This window comes from Salminus brasiliensis, chromosome 22 (assembly GCF_030463535.1).
Source record: "Salminus brasiliensis chromosome 22, fSalBra1.hap2, whole genome shotgun sequence".
Classification (NCBI taxonomy): domain Eukaryota; kingdom Metazoa; phylum Chordata; class Actinopteri; order Characiformes; family Bryconidae; genus Salminus; species Salminus brasiliensis.
The window spans coordinates 29589624-29607252 of NC_132899.1; the positions used below are offsets into that span (position 1 = coordinate 29589624).

General features: G+C 44.6%; 1 protein-coding gene across 2 annotated transcripts in view; it reads left to right on the forward strand.

The window, feature by feature from the left end:
* The window catches only part of kcnh4b (potassium voltage-gated channel, subfamily H (eag-related), member 4b), a 77530-nt gene that overhangs the window by 40099 nt on the left and 19802 nt on the right, over positions 1–17629 (forward strand). For both annotated transcript variants that reach the window (XM_072666995.1, XM_072666996.1), the window contains exons 5-11: positions 7547–7787; positions 9731–9888; positions 10134–10341; positions 13222–13416; positions 14523–14722; positions 16663–16912; positions 16996–17210. In XM_072666995.1, coding sequence (XP_072523096.1) covers positions 7547–7787; positions 9731–9888; positions 10134–10341; positions 13222–13416; positions 14523–14722; positions 16663–16912; positions 16996–17210 — 1467 coding nt within the window. The remainder of the gene's footprint in view (positions 1–7546; positions 7788–9730; positions 9889–10133; positions 10342–13221; positions 13417–14522; positions 14723–16662; positions 16913–16995; positions 17211–17629) is intronic.

A 17629-nucleotide genomic window follows, 5' to 3' on the forward strand; every position in this document is an offset into this window, starting at 1 on the left:
TCATCAGATTCATAACCCTGACTCTGGCCTACAAAGCCCAGACTGGACCAGCCAGCCCCTCCGTACTTGATGGCGATGGTCAAAAGCCGATCTGCACCAAGAGCCCTTCCAGCTTCAAGTATGGCTCGGCTCGACCCGCCATCCCTCAAAATCCACGGAAGACCAGCGTCTTTTTTCTGTCCTGCACCGAAGTGGTGGAACGAGCTTCTCCTGGGTGTCCGAACAAGCTGAGATAGACAGTCCAACTGCTGGTTGGGTCTCCTTGCTTGAAATATTATTGTGGTGCAAAGGGAAGTGGTGCGAAGACACACTGCGGCATTAATATATGTGTTAAAGTACATAGCAATAGACTGTCACCTCAACATCCGTACTACAAAGGCCTTAGCATCGATATCACAGTGCTAGCAGTGTAACCGTGCTGGCCACCAGCCTCGATCAGCATCGCTACCGTTGCTCTAAGAGCGCTACTGTGGCGTCCACTGGCTTTGCTCGGCATCACTACCATGGCGTCAGCATTGGGAACGCGATGTCCGCACAGGCTGCCAGCCTCTCCCAGCATTGCTAAGGTGGTGGTAGCGATAGACGAGGTCTACATCTTAAGGTTCTAAGGGGCAAGGCCTGAGTCCTTTATCAGACAGGGTCACATGAAATGCTACAGGATACATAATAGGGGTCATTTTATGCCACAGAACATTTTTCACAGTGTAGAGCAGATATTTGGGTCCCAAACTTTCCATTATTCAATTTTGAATGATATTTTCAGGGCTTTTCTGATCTTACACTATAAAAATACTGATTTATCCTCTAAAAATACAGCAGTTTGTTCCCCCGTTTCCCACAAATAAGCCCGTCACTGCATAAAAACGTCAGTGCACAAAACTACGTGCAAAATCTACGAGCCTGGGTTACCGCAGTCCGCAGCCGAGAGTTTTGACATTTCTAGATATGATGTAGTATAAATCTGCAGCTATGCGCGCATGAGCCTAAAAGACAGAGCTTACGGTAATCTACTTATGCCAAGAACGGCACATCATTTACACTGAAGGAACTGACGAGGGCCACAGGATTTACATGAATCACACACACTGTTGCACACATACACATTCATTCACTTGCAAGTGAACCACGCTAGGCTTTTAAGGAGACACGAGGAGACACACTTTGCTCTCTTTCCCAGCCCTCAAAGTCCTCTTTCATAAACCAGGTGAAGCGAAAAAGCTCTCCCACGTGCACCTTTTTTGTTATGGCATGCACATGCATGTGAAATTGCTTTGACTTTCAGAAGAGCGTGTGATAAAAGCCCATGTGTCGCATGGATGTGCTGCAAAAATCCAGAGATATAGATATATAGAATTCTTAGAGCTATGGCTTGTATGGCATGTTCTAGTAATCAGCAATGGCTAATGGTGCTGGCTCCTGTATGCAGCCGGCTTTATGCAGCAGATGCACAGTGACCTCTAGGATCGCTGGTTTCATTCCCCGATCATGCAGCCTGCCATCAGCAGCCGGAGCCAGAGAGAGCACAACTGGCTGTGCTCTCTCCACAGGGTGGGCAGATGGCTCTCTTACTTTCTACAACACTGATGCATCAGAGATGCCGATGCATCAGAGCTGGGTACCTGGGGTGCTTTTTTTCCTCCAAGCTCGTTGGTATCCTGATGCCCTCACAGTCCCTGACCTTTACATCAGTACAGATACTGCCATCTGGAGATCTGGTGATGCCACGGTCACGGCTGGGAATGAAATGCAGAAATATGGATTACGTCAGTAGTGCTGATCGAGCACATTGAAGGAACTGGTGTAAAAGTGGTAAATGTGGGAGAAAAATAGTTACGGTAGACACACACACACGCACACACACACACACACACACACCAGCAAACGCATAGCTGGTAAGTGCTTTTTGCAGGTCCACCTCTCTGTCTTCCTTCGCTCCTTGTCTCTCCTTATTTTAGAGTCTGCTCTAACCCATTTTCTCCACACTGCTTCGGTGCTGACCTGTTTTATTATTTTTTCCCCGCACACACATGCTCCGTCACACTCGGTGGGCAAACAGGCCCTGCAGAGAGAGTCTAAAGTGGAGACCCCCACCTAGAGCTGGTGTTCCAAGAAGTATGTTGGATTAGGAACTGTTTCTGGATCACGTCAGAACACGCCACCACTTCTCACACCTTCTATTTTTACTCCTTCTTGTACTTCCACTCACTGGCCACTTTATTGGAAACACCTATTCTTCTAATTCCACTTACTGGCCACTTTATTGGAAACACCTATTCTTCTAATTCCACTCATTGGCCACTTTATTGTGGAAACACCTATTTTTATACGTCTACTGACTGGCCACTTTATTGGAAACCTCTACCTTGTACTTCCACTCACTGGCCACTTTATTGGAAACCTCTACCTTGTACTTCCACTCACTGGCCACTTTATTGGAAACCTCTACCTTGTACTTCCACTCACTGGCCACTTTATTGGAAACCTCTACCTTGTACTTCCACTCACTGGCCACTTTATTGGAAACACCTCTTCTTGTACTTCCACTCACTGCCCACTTTATTGGAAACACCTCTTCTTGTACTTCCACTCACTGCCCACTTTATTGGAAACCTCTTCTTGTACTTCCACTCACTGGCCACTTTATTGGAAACATCTATTCTTCTAATTCCACTCACTGGCCACTTTATTGGAATCGCCTCTTGTACTTCCACTAACTGGCCACTTCATTGGAAACATCTATCCATATACGTCCATGCACTGGCCATTTTATTGGAAACATCTGTCCTTGTGCTTCCACTCAATGGCCACTTTACTAGAAACCCGTGCCTTGTACTTGCACCGGCCACTTTTGTGGAAACATCTAGTCTTATATGTCCACTGACTGGTCACTTTATTGGAAACCTCTGCCTTGTACTTCCACTTACTGGCCACTTTATTGGAAACACCTCTTCTTGTACTTTCACTAACTGGCCACTTTATTGGAAACATCTATCCATATACGTCCATGCACTGGCCACTTTGTTAAAAAACATCTTTTCTTATATGTCCACACACTGGCCACTTTATTGGAAACATTCGTCCTTGTGCTTCCACTCAATGACCACTTTACTAGAAACCCCTGCCTTGTACTTGCACTGGCCACTTTTGTGGAAACACCTATTCTTATACGTCCACTGACTGGCCACTTTATTGGAAACCTCTACCTTGTACTTCCACTCACTGGCCACTTTTGTGGAAACACCTATTCTTATACGTCCACTGACCGGTCACTTTATTGGAAACATCTATCCTTATACGTCCATGCACTGGCCACTTTATTGGAAACATCTATCCTTATACGTCCATGCACTGGCCACTTTATTGGAAACAGCTATCCTTATACGTCCATGCACTGGCCACTTTGTTAAAAACATCTTTTCTCATATGTCCACACACTGGCCACTTTATTGGAAACATTTGTCTTTGTGCTTCTACTGAGTGGCCACTTTATTGGAAGTCCAATGGTTTGCACTTCCACTCACTGGCCACTTTATTGGAAACACCTATTCCTATACATCCACTTACTGGCCATCCATTTCTGAATTCACCTCATGCAGCAAAACCCTGCAGTGCAAATGTTCAAATGTGGCCAATGCAGCCAGCTTGGTTTCGGCCCTTATATTGTTACACTGCAGTCGCTCGGAACACGGGTGAAGAAGCGGGTGCTCCTACAGCCAGTCCACTGCAAGATCTTCCACAGACATTTAGCTAATGGCGAACCGTGTCATACTGCGAAACTGTTTGAAATATGAAACCACAACAGTTTCCAAAATCCATTTCTCAGCACGGTTTCATCCACACAATTGGAGGCCATCCAAGGCCATTTGGTGGGCTGCCTCGGTGGTCATCACTCACTCCACCCCTGGGGCATTATAGCGACTGTGCTTGAGGCTTAATGAACAGTAAAGAGCAGATGAGGCCGAAGGGGCTTTTGGTCACGTGTCCTTAGGCCTCCAAAAGCAATCGCTTGCAGAGGGCATGGGCTGCAGGCTTTGCCTTGACCTATGTGATGTAAAACCTAAATGAAAGAAAAATAGTGAGAGAGAGAGAGAGAGAGAGCGAGCGTGACTCTTCATTAATTGGATAGATTTTCGACTCTCACATAACGAAGCACAAAAACAAAATCCCTGCAAGTTGTTGACCAACTGCTGAGAGCGGATCGTCATTAGGCATCTTGTGTTTATAGCCCCCCTTCCCTCTCAGTGTCCTCAAACCCAATGGATACGTTTTACTCTCTTGACGATACACAGCAACATGACAGCGAACAGGGAACAGGGTTAGGGTTGAAATATTGGCTTGGCTTGCTTCGTTAAAAAATGACTGGACTATTATGACCCTTAATCCAGAGCTTAATAGAGCTATCCCGGTAGAGTTAGCACACTTGCCTTGAATTGACCAGTGGATAAGAAAAAGTGTTGAGCTTTTTTAATGAGCTGGTTGATATTCGTTTTACATACGAATGAATTCTCCATTTCTGCTGAGGCACGGTCCTACCTGGCATCAACAGTCCAGTCCAGTCCAGGCTGGTGGGGGTGGTGTATTGGTGTGGGGAATGTTTCCTTTGCACACCTTGGGCCTGATCATACCAATCAAACAAAGCTCAAATGCTCATGTTCATGTTCATTCATGGGTCTATTTTTTGGTCCCAATCTCCCCATTGTTAAAATGCCATTGCCGATTCTATGCAGCCAATGGCGGGCCAGTAGCGCTAGGCTTGTTTACCACTGTGCTACCATCATCTACGTTCCATATAACACTCAGAAGACAAATGGAGGTTCGCCGATGGGTTTGGGCGTATGTAAATTATACCGGCAGTATTTGTGTTGTAGTCATGGCGACCCTTGGCTCTTAGTCAATTTCTCTACAATGAACCACTGCAACCACTGAGTCTTATGGAACCCCTTAAGTGACAACAGTGATAGAGGACGTACTGCCAGAGAGGGTAACGAATTGGTTGTGAACCAGTCCAGGGCAGAGCCATCAATGCGCAGCTCACACGGCCTGCACAGGAGGAATGGGAAGAGATATTAGTCCCACCAGAAAGTTGATGATTTATGCTACTTTAAGACTGAAAGAAACGCATGAATTAATTATAAAGTGCTGAAGAAACAGCCTCACTGCCATCTGAATCGCTTGGTGACTGTGGGGAAACACTGGGAAGACTACTGGACTTGACTCAGCTGTAAGGCCTCTCTAAAAAGGAGGCCAATGCTGATAATGAGAGTTTAGGTATCACAGGGGCTAATACAGTATTTCAAGGGACTCAGAAAGAAAGAGAGCACCGTCAAGCATTGCCGGCTGTTCTTCAGGAGAGATGGATTAAGAACAGACTGGAAAAGCAATGGAAATTGACTGGATTTAGAAAAAAGAGGGTCAAACGGCCTAAATCTCGAGGAAGGAAAGAAGTCTTTGAGTAGAATTGTGAAGTACAGCCGGAGGAACTGTGATCAGGCTAAACCTGCGATTCAGAACAAGTCTTAGGTCTTAGGATGGAAGCAGCTGAGGATCGAGACATTTGCAAACTTGCCATCTAAGGTAATGACATGATTACTGATGAGTCCTGGTGGATGATACTGGAGTAACAGTAGTAGTGATGATAGAGGCCACACTCTGTTGACATGCAGGGTTGAGTTGCAGAGTTGAAAGTGGCTATAAAGGGCTGGCAAGCAGCCGGCATCAATGACACAACAGCCACAGTGGGCATTCCGACCAGGGTAGGGTAACACTCGTCCGGTATGAAGGGCGGAGTAGTAGGGGTGAGTACCACTAGAGCAGTGGTAGAGGTAAAAGCAAGCACACTCGGTTTTGCAGCAATGGCAACAGTCACACTCCGTCTGCATTCAGGGTGAATGCACAATCACCTCATTCATCATTTTCCTCTAGAACCACTCATTTCTCAGCATGAATTATTCAACCAACCGCAGCGCCGCAATAAAGTGGGTGAGGAGAACGTGGGTTTGGGCACGAGTTTCTACAGCGAGCTTCAGGATTGTTCTTTGGCAGACACTGACTCTTGAACTTTTGACTGTAATTGATGCATCTTACTGAGGCGGAAAGGCAGCTTCACAATGGCACACCTGCAGGGTCTTTTCACTGGATGAAACACTTCCATTATCAGCGTTCCTCTTTAATCAGCGCAGCAATCACTGCCGCCTCCAAACCAAGACCAGCGTCTTTCTGGATCCGTCGCAAACGGACAGAGACGGGTGGGAAAAGCGCCATAAGGATGAAAACGGCTCTATTCGTCTCCGCACAATGGCTGCAGCTGAAACACGCCGGCTAGAATATGGGCTTATGACCGGTGGAGTATTAAATTGGAGGTTTTGGTGTCTTCTGTGGCCTCGAGCTCTTCTTCTGATGAGGTTAATGAAGCTTGTGCGTGAGAATGTAATTGGATGGGTTGGGCGCCGATTATAGTGTTATACAGATGATATCGTCTGAAAGCCTTCTGACTATAAAAAGTCCGGTTAAGTACAGAAACCCGGGGCATTAACTATTAACAGGTTTCTTTCCTGAAGCCGGCCTTAGTCAAGTAGCCTTGACTTTGTCCCCTGTTCAGTTCAAGACATTTGGACCACAGTGAGACACCCGAAGGTTTTGTCTTACACCCAGCCAACGGTCTATTTTTACGCCCTACGCCTGCGGTGTTTAAACAGCAACGCTGCTTGTGAATATATCTAAGCTGATGGGTGTGGTGGCCTCGACATGAGGTGTGTTCAGGTCCATTTCTGGTGTATTGCCGTCTTGGCATCGATAAACACAGCTGACCACTGCCTGAAAACAACCTAGGCAGATGTCAACAGTCAGACGGTCGTTGCTATCTAGACAGTAAATCGTCAACACAGGTGCACAGGAGCCCAACAGCTTGATTTAAGGAGCGTCGGCGTGTCTTTGCTATCGTGATGATGGGGAAAGTACGCCTTACTCGTCCTGAAACGGTCTGACTTTTGTGTACGAACGTCGGCCTGCAAGCTGTTGGGCTCCTGTGCGCCTGTGTTGACGATTTACTGTCCAGATAGCAACGAACGTCTGACTGTGTTGACGATTCACTGCCAAGATAGCAACGAATGTCTGACTGTTGACGTCTGCCTAGGTGGGTTCCAGGCGGTGGGGCTCCTCCTGTGTTTTCCGTTGCCAAGATTTACAGCAGTACTCCAGTGATTGACCTGAACACCCCTCATTTTGAGACCACCACGCCCATCAGCGTAGATTTATTCGCAAGCAGCGTTGCTATTTAAACGGCGACCGTAAATCGCATCCTGGTTACTTCTGAAACAAAACATTCTACTTCTAGCTTGCCACCTGTTTTTTTTTTTTTTACACCCTGGTTCCACTTTTTCATCTCACATGGTGGGTAAATCAGGGTAAATGTTACTTTGGGATTATTGCATAAGTAAGCTCGTGTGTACTCACACTCATTTTGCGTAACAGCTTTTATTGGCCATTATAGTAGAACTGCTTTCAAATGGCTTCTTAATTTGCACAGTTGATCCTTTTCTTTCCACAGAATATGTTCGAGAAGCCGTCCCTGCCGGAGTATAAAGTGGCAGCCGTGCAGAAGTCTCGCTTTATCCTGCTCCATTACAGCATCTCCAAGGCACTGTGGGATTGGATGATTCTATTGGCTACCTTCTATGTTGCCGTGACGGTGCCATATAACGTGTGTTTCACACCCTACAACGAACTGGACACGGCAGCCAGGAGCACCATCGTCAGTGATATTGCTGTGGAGATGCTTTTCATTCTAGGTAAAGCATGAACAGGACAGCGTAAAGATAACGATCGGACGGACAGTCGCAATAGAAAGGACTTGCTTCTGCAGGGTTATACTGGAGCTAATTTGAAAATAAGTAGGTTAAGAAAGTAAGAAATATATAAGTAAATGCTGTGTAATTAATAATATATTTTTGATGAACATAAAATAACCTAGATCATAACATCATAGGGATGCACCGATACCACTTTTTCCTTTCCGATACCGATATCAGATTTTCCGATATTTACCGATATCGATACAACTCTGATTTAAATACTCGATAGACGGCTATAAATCCTGATATAGCTGCACATTTGAAACGTTTCAGAGCTATGAAACAATAGAATTGCAGGTAGGGAAGCTTAATCTTGCTAAGCTCGACCAAACAAAGCTTTTTATTTGGTGTTTAAAATTCACATTTCATTACTAATCTTCAGAGTGTGGCTTTAAAACAAGCTGCTTAAACTCAACTTTTGGTTTTAGAGCCAAAGAAGTGCTAAAAGTTCCATTAAAGGTCTGTTTAATGATAATAACTATTTATGACTGGCAGTTTACTGGTTGTATAAACTTTTGGTTTCTTAAAGTACGCAAATCTAAGTTTTCTGGTATCGGTGCTCTCTATTGCCGATACCGATACTGTGTATAAGTGCCAGTATCAGTGCCAATACCGATACAGTATCGGTACAGTAATGTTCAATATCTGCTGTTCTTAAAGCTGACTGGGAATTTGGACTGGTCTTCAAGTTGTGCAGGAGCTAATTGGTCTAAAAGTTTACTGAGGGTTTGTGTTGATCTTAAAGTTGTCTGGGAGTTTGCATTGGTCCTAAAGCAGATGTTTCGTCTAGACTGGTCTTAAATTTTATTAGGAATTTGGATTGGTCTTGACGTTGACTAGGACACTGGGTTAACGTTAACTTAGGAACCTGGAGTGGTTGTAAAACTGACGGGAAGTTTGGATTGGTCTTGAAATTAGATTCGCCCTAAAGTAGACTGTGAATTTGGATTGGTCTGAAAAATTGGCTGGGAACATGGATTGGTTATAAAGTTGGCTGGGAGTTAAGAGTGATCCTCAAGTAAAAGTGAGAGCTTAGGTTGGATTGGTTTAAAAATGGTCATGGACATTGTACTGATCCTAGAGTTGATGGAAGATTGGACTGGTCCTAAAGAAGACTGGGAATTTGGATTGATGAAGTTGTCTGCAAGCCTGGACAGGTTTTAAGGTTGAGTATTATTTTGGATCTTGGATTGATCCTGAAGTTGATTGGGAGTTTGTATTGGTCCTGAAGTAGACTCAGAAATTTGAGTGGCCATAAAACTGACTGGGAGACTGACTGGGATTGGTCTTAAAAATTGACCAGGAACATGGATTTGTCAGAATGTTTACTGGGAACTTGGACTGCTCCTGAAGTTGATTGGGAGTTTGTATTGGTCCTGAAGTAGACTCGGAAATTTGAGTGGCCATAAAACTGACTGGGAGACTGACTGGGATTGGTCTTAAAAATTGACCAGGAACATGGATTTATCAGAACGTTTACTGGGAACTTGGACTGCTCCTGTAGTTGACTGGGAGTTTGCACTGGTCCTAAAGCAGATGTTTGGTCTAGACTGGTCTTAAACTTGATTAGGAGTTTGGATTGGTCTTGACGTTGACCAGGACACTGGGTTAACGTTAACTTAGGAACCTGGAGTGGTTGTAAAACTGACGGGAAGTTTGGATTGGTCTTGAAATTAGATTCATCCTAAAGTAGACCTACAATGAACTGGGAGTTTGAACTGATCTTAGAGTTGACTGAGAATTTAGACAGATCAGATCAGTTGAGTGGGAGTTTGGACAGGTCATTTAAGTGGACTGGGGGTCCTAAAGTTGGTCCGGAATATTTTCAGAGAAATGAAGATGCCAAAGATGATGCTAGGCTTTTGTCTTTTTCTTCCTAGATATCATCCTGAACTTCCGAACCACTTATGTGAGCCAGTCGGGCCAGGTGGTGTACGACTCCCGTTCCATCTGCATCCACTATGCAGCCACGTGGTTCTTTGTCGATCTGGTGGCAGCGTTGCCCTTTGACCTCCTGTATGCATTCAACATCACTGTTGTAAGTGTAAACAGCGTTCATATGCACAACCCAACCCCTGTACCACAAAACGTAGACGTAGAAAATAGTAGATCTGCCATGTTAGTGTCACTCCTGCACTGAGAATGATCAGCCATCACCATCAACAGTGATGTCGTGAAAAACTGACCAATACTGGGGTATAGGGTGGGAGACAAATCTGAAACTGTTCCCTTGTTGGATGTATCTACATTTCTGTCTATCTGTGTGTGTGTGTTTGGGTGTAGACATCCCTGGTGCACCTGCTGAAGACGGTGCGTCTGCTGCGGCTGTTGCGTCTGCTACAGAAGCTGGACCGCTACTCTCAGTACAGCGCAATGGTGCTCACGCTACTCATGTCCATGTTTGCCCTGCTCGCGCACTGGATGGCCTGTATCTGGTACGTCATCGGACGGAAGGAGATGGAGCGCCACCACACCACGGACTGGGACATCGGTAACCCACGCACACTCACTCACTGGCCATTACAAACATCAGAACATATTTCTAAGGTGATTTCTAAGAAAATCTTCTTGCAAAGGATACAGAGAAAACAGTTCTACACACAAGACCTGGTACACCACCAACACAGTTGCCATCAGATAGACAGTACTACACTCTGCAAGCTCTACTCTTGCTTCAGATGGCAAAAATAAATAATGTGTACTTTTAATGGACATTTTAAATCATTTGCACAGTTCATTTTATTTCTTTTTGTAAGAAAAGTCAAAAGTAATTTAATATATCATGTAATTACTGGCATTTCACCCTTATATTTTATTTCTTTTTTACCGTTTTTCACTTTTTGACATGGTTTTAAACTCCCATCTAGGGTTGCAGCGATTTTAGGCATGCCATGGTATGAAAACTGATGGTTATCATACCATGTAAATTTGCTCAATCCAGGTATTGACTAAAAATCCCACTAATTTCGTACTATTTTCAGAGTTTAATTAATGTAATTAATGAATTAATGTAGAAAATATTCAGCAGATTAATCCATAATGAAAATAATCATTAGCTGAAATCAAATTAGTTCAAAGGAACTCAATATTTTTTTTAATTAATTTTCATTTTTCATTTTTTATTTTTCATTTTCATTTCCATTTTCATTTTTTTCATTTTTATTCTTCATTCTCTGGTTGGGTTCAAATACATATTAAAACAAATATACCATTTATTGTTACTATTATTGTATTTTATTACTGTGCTGTATTGTGTAACTGCTACTGGCTGCTAAATTTCCCTAAAGGCAGACTGCATGGCTAGGTGCTTGATTTTATACACCTGTGGCAATGGGAACACCTGAACTCAGTGATTAAGAGGTGTGTTCCAATACTTTATAGGGTATTAGATGAAGATAAGCTGATAATCTCCAAAAATCTACAGAGGGCCGTCTAAAAAGCTTTTGGCAAAACATTCTAGTACAATTTGAACTTTTGCAGATAAGATTCGCATATTTTCTTCATCTAAAAAAAGTTACAGTAAAATTACTGTGAAATTACAATGGAAGAATTCATAATAGTACCGTTGCTTCAGTTCTGGAATTGAACTGTACAGAAAGTAAAGCTGCATGCTCGGTTGTATTAAAAACCCTGTGAAAAAGCGAGGGGTCCCCAAACTTTTGATGGGCACGCACACTACAGGCCGCTATCCTCTAATTCTGGCCTGATCTGTTGGGGATTCCTTTGGCAATTACCTCAGCCTCAGTGTTGCGTGAAATCTATGGATTTTCCAGTTCTCGTGTATAATTGCTATGATCTGCGGGGCAGTGTCATTAGAAAGATCGTTTCTGGAGGTTGCCTGAAGGTTATTTGTGGAAGCGTAGGGCTTTGTCTCTTGCTCTGCCTCTCCTTGGAGAGTTCAGGTGAGCAATTATAGCCGAGGGTTGCTTGTCGCAGTGTCTAATTCTGTTCCGTGTCTCTTGGGTAGTTTAACCTCGGTCTGTTTTCCATTCAATCGGAATTTGCTATTATGAATCTCTCTACAGCGGGGCACAAAGATGTAGATGAATATGGATTCATTAAGAAAAAAAATCGGTATGCGAATCCGTTACACTCGTTAATATTCTCTGTTTCCTTGATAGGATGGGGCTGTAGGCATACAGTGCCTAGAAAAAGTATTCACCCTCTCAGACATTTTGCTCTTTTATTGCTTTTATAAATGGAATCATGCTCTATATACAAATATTATATTTTTTTTATTTAAGAATTTACAAAAAAATCATTTTCATCATGTGAAAACCAATTTTCTAAGTATTATCAATTAAATAAAAGTATATAGTGATAACATTATAACATTAATATTCACCCCCTTTTATAGTGACTGACCTAATTCAACAGGTCCAGAGGTCCATACACTTGGTGCTAGTACACTTGGTGCTAGTACACTGTTAAAAGCACAAGTTCCTTAAGGAACTTTAAGGGGTTCCCGAATTTGAAACTCTTGAGGAACCTCTTAAGGTGCTTTGAGGAACCTTCAAGGAACCTTTTTCTTCTAAAAAATCTTTTCTTGAAGGTTCATCAAAGAGGTTCCTCCACAGTTCCAAATCAAAGAACTTCCAAAAGTTCCTCAAGGAATTATTTTTATTATGATCATATGTATTTTTTGGTTTAACAAAAGCTTTACTTTAGCCAAAGCTTGAAACTATTTCAAATAAAAGTAGATGTGCACGGGAAAAAAGCATAAGATCCTTGAGGAACTTTTGGAGGTCCTTCATTGGTGAACCCTCTACAGGTGCTTTAAAGAAACCATTTTCTTCCAAAAACCTTTTCTTGAAGGTTCCTCCACAATTTCAAATTGAAGAACCTCCAAAAGTTCCTCAAGGAACTCCTACTTTTAACAGTGCAGTCTCACAATTAGTGAAATGGAGATCCCCTAGGTGCAGGTCATGTGTTTCAAGTGAGTTCCTCTCACCTGCTTTTGTGTAGAATCTCCAGTCATTTCCTATCTAAAGGTTTACGGTCGCATCGTATTCAAAGTGAACGCAGGCTGAAGTAGGCTACTGCTGTGGACACTAATCGTGAAGTGGCTAGCTAAGCCAACATTCCAACAGGCCATTTCATTATTTAGAGCTATTTAGAGCATAGCTAACTAGCTTTGAAGCTCCGGTGCTTGCTAACAAGAGCTAACCTAAGAGTCTTACAAGCACCCGGTTAGCCTAAGCGCTAACCTACCCAACCCTACTCACATGCACAGATGCATCTGCTTCACCGGAGCTTCATAACCGAGCCAATTTCTTTGTCCATGCCTCATAACCTAAAAAGGGTTATGAGGCATCTGCAAAGGGAGTGAAGTTGACACAGTTAAGTTGATAAATGAAATCTGATGTTGCAGGCTGGCTGCATGAGCTGGGGAGGCGTTTGGAGACCCCATACCAGAACAGCACGGTCGGAGGCCCCTCGGTTCGGAGCGCCTACATCGCCTCCCTTTACTTCACCCTCAGCAGCCTCACCAGCGTGGGCTTCGGCAATGTCTGTGCAAACACTGACGCTGAGAAGATCTTCTCTATCTGCACCATGCTCATTGGGGGTACGCCAAAACACACCTAACCACCTGGATCAATACCACAAGACATGAATTTCACTGCTACTACTGCGAGACGGACACATCATCAGATTCTAATCTGGCTGTATGTGATTAAAAGTTCAAGCTACTGCGTGTTAGAGTTGATTAATTACCTAAATTAGCCTCTAGTATTGTTAGTATTGATACGTTATATTGTTGCTATATTGCTATATAAGACAGGAAATCCGTCGCCTTGCAGGTTTAAGGTGGCAGTGCAGTGAATGTCTTGTTGGATGTGTGGAAAATGGGTTGCAAAGTAAATGTTAGTACATGTAGATGACTGGCAAAAAGGAGTGGTCCCTAAGGTGATGGCATTAGGTGGCTGAAGGTGTTTATTATATTAAGTGGTTAACTGATGCACAGGGCCGTGTCAATTGCTTCATACCCATTCTCGGTATATCATCACTACAGCGGCTCTAGAACATCCCATTAAGTGAGCGGGTTCTAAGAAGCTACCACCCTTCGCTGGTACTCCACTATCATGCCCTTTTGGACATGTGTTAAAGTCATCCTTTGCTTGTGACGATCATTTTACACTCTGCTACAACTGACTGGTGTGCTCGCAAAACCCTGTCACCCCACATCTGTCACGTCCCGGGCAGAGTTCACTGCAAACCGGAGGTGGTCATCACATCCTGACATGACCGTGACAGTGGGCGAAGGGTGGTAGCATCTTGGAAACCGCTAACTTGGAACGTGGGATGCTCTAGAACCGCTGTAGTGAAAGCGTGCCGAGGATAGACATGTCTCCCAACAGCAAATCAGTGGTGGATATCACTTTAAGTGGACGGTCCATTACAGGTGTCTCCTAGATGCTCACCTGACATTCACCCAAATGTCTGTTGAACGTAGCCCAACACCAAACACTTAGGGTTAGGGTTTAGGGTTATAACACGTAATAAACACCGTCTGTCACCTAATACAGCCCATGCCACGCCGTCTTGCTAGTGTCATCTGAGCCCAGGGTGCCTATTCCCCACTATTAGGTAGGTAGGTGGTCCTATTATCATCATCATCATCTGACTGGTTTACACTCCTTATGTCCACTATCATAACCTCTCCTCCTGCAGCTCTCATGCACGCAGTAGTGTTTGGAAACGTGACGGCCATCATCCAGCGCATGTATTCACGCCGCTCTCTGTACCACACGCGTATGAAGGACCTGAAGGATTTCATACGAGTCCACCGGCTCCCTCAGCAGCTGAAGCAGCGCATGCTCGAGTATTTCCAGACCACCTGGTCCGTCAACAATGGCATCGATGCCAATGAGGTGATTGTCTATGTCCAAGCTTAAGCGTATTTCTCCATTTAAAATGCTGTGTAGTCCTGGACTAAGCTTGATCCCAATCCAGGATACCAGCCTGAGGTGCATCACAAGAGCATGGTGATGGCTGATGTCACGTGATCAGTATGACCCCCTCAAGCTGGTTGGATAGGTATTAGATGGAGATTATTCATTACTCTAGAGAATGCAGTTCCACTGCTGCCCAGCATAGTGGCCGTGATCTCATGTGTGGATGCTTCAGAGCATCCCATTGGAGATTATACATTAGGGTTATGAGGCTGATGTCGCTAACAAGTAACGAAAGGTTATCCTCCACCGATTAGCATTCCGCAAACTGACACCAAACCTGTGGCATGTCTAGGGGGTGTCTGGGGTGGCCCCGGCCTCTTCAGATATCTGATTAGCCACCATGGGTGCTCCCCTTCTGAAGCTGGTAGTTGTTTTCTAATTAGGTTTTCAGTCCTGGATAGGGTTGGGTATCATCCAGTGCTTCTTGTTACAAATCATTAGTAAGTGGTTGCAATCTGGTGCCAATTCCTCACTCTGCACATGCTTATCTTCTAACTGCACAACTCTGAACTAAACCACAAGCGGCACGGCAAGTGTTTTAAGGAATAAAAAGTTGTGTTTTGTCGTACGTTTCTAGCAGCAAGAACAGACCAAGGTGGTCGGAATGAAAGAATATGCTTTCTGTAGCCGGACCATGCACCACGACTTAGCTTAAAACCTCATTTGTGTTGTTTAACTAAATCAAATATGGCCAAGGAATTTCAGTGCAACATTTCTGAGCAAGCCAGTAGCGACAGTGGCAAGGAAAACCTACCTCGGGACCTTGAGAGGAACCAAGACTTAAAGGAGGAACCAGTCATCCTCCTCTATTCCGACATCGGATGGCAGAACAAATAACAGAATAACTGGATGAAAATAGTGGGAAGGAGCTATGGCTAATGTGACATCAAGACATAAATGATGAGAATGCGGGTGTTAATGTAAAAGTCCATGCAGGTTAAACAGCCTAAACAACTATGTAAGTGAGGCATGAATGAAACAATGTGAAGATTCAGAGCAGGACAGGTCGGGTAACCCCGGGCAGAGTAGTAGGACGAGGGCAACTCAATACATGACAAAAAGAACGGAGAGAAAAACAAAAGAGTTATGACAATTATGAGAAACAAATTGCCGAGTTTGCACAGCAGGAGAGCCCGGACCAGGGGGTAGGCAGGCAACAGCACCCAACCACAAACAGTCTTGCACAAGCAGTGTGCAGAGAGGCAGCTCAGGGCATGGCATTCAGTTGTGTACACACATCTTGTATAATATCCATAGATAGCCATTGCCAATAAAATAGGATTCTCTGGAAAAGCAACATGTAGGCCTACGGTCATAATGCTCAATGCTAAGTGTCAGCTAGAACAGTATTTCTTAGCCCTGGTTCTGAAGATCCACTGCTCTGCACTTTTTAGTGTTTTCCCTGCTCCCAACACATCTGATCCAACAAAATAGTTTATTACCAGGCCATTATTGAGTTAAAGTAAAGTAGTAGAAGTGTTAAAGCAGGAAAAGCACTACAATGTGCAGGGCAGTGGGCCTCAAGGACCAGGGTTTAGATTGCATTAGGGTTGCTCTGGGCTGTGAAGCAGTGGAGCTACGTTCTCCAGAATGATGGAGCTCCATTCAAAACTGCCAGAACTAACCATCCAACATCAGCACCTGACCTCACTGTTGTTCATGGAGGGCTGAATGCAATCAAACCCCTATAGCAATGTTCCAACATCTAGTGTAAAAACCTTCCCAGAACAATAAAGACTGCTACTGCAACAAATCCTTCCCTTGATTTCAAAAGGTATCTACAAGCAGGTGTCTACAAACTTTTGGACATGCCTAATCACACACCGACCCTTGACTTTCTCCCTGTGGTCCCTCAGCTTCTGCATGACTTCCCGGACGAGCTGCGGGCCGACATAGCCATGCACCTGAACAAGGACATCCTGCAGCTGCCGGTGTTTGAAGGGGCGAGCCGGGGCTGCCTGCGCTCGCTCTCCCTGCACATCAAAACGTCATTCTGCGCCCCGGGGGAGTACCTCATTCGCCAGGGGGACGCCCTGCATGCCAACTACTTTGTGTGCTCGGGGTCACTGGAGGTGCTGAAGGACAGCATGGTGCTCGCCATACTCGGTCAGTATTGCTCCATTCTGCTCTCGCTTCTCAGTCAGACGGAAAGGTGTTCGTTAGGTATTCACGGCGATGTGTCCCTGCAGGAAAGGGGGACCTGATCGGCTCGGACCTCCCAGGGCAGGATCACGTGATCAAAACCAACGCAGACGTGAAGGCGCTCACCTACTGCGACCTGCAGTACATCAGCGTGAAAGGCTTAAGAGAAGTCTTAGAGCTTTATCCCGAATATGCCAGCGTCTTTACTGCCGACATCCACCACAACCTCACCTACAACCTGAGAGAGGGCAGCGAGGCTGAGGTAAACACACGTACACACCTATCACCTACACACAGCTCACCTTCACACTGCATGCCCAAAGAATGCGTAACACAGGTTTAATATCTGGGCTTTTGGGGATTTGGGGCCTTTCTATTTGGGCCAACAGTGCAACAACAACTGGCCACCTAAAACGTGCACCAGTGGAAGAACTGTGTTCTCTGGAATGATGGTTGGTGCTCCATCCAGTACTTTTGAGATGAGTTGGGGGGGTCCGCCAGACCGCACCTGGCTCTTAAAGGGAGTGACGAGTGTCGCGCTGATTGGTTTATTGCACGTTACGCCCCAAAAAACACACCCATGATTAATTAAGAGACTTAGTACATGCCTTTTGCGCACTTCGAGCCACACATGCCGTACTTTTCCCGTCGTTACGATAACAAAGACAAACCGACACGCTC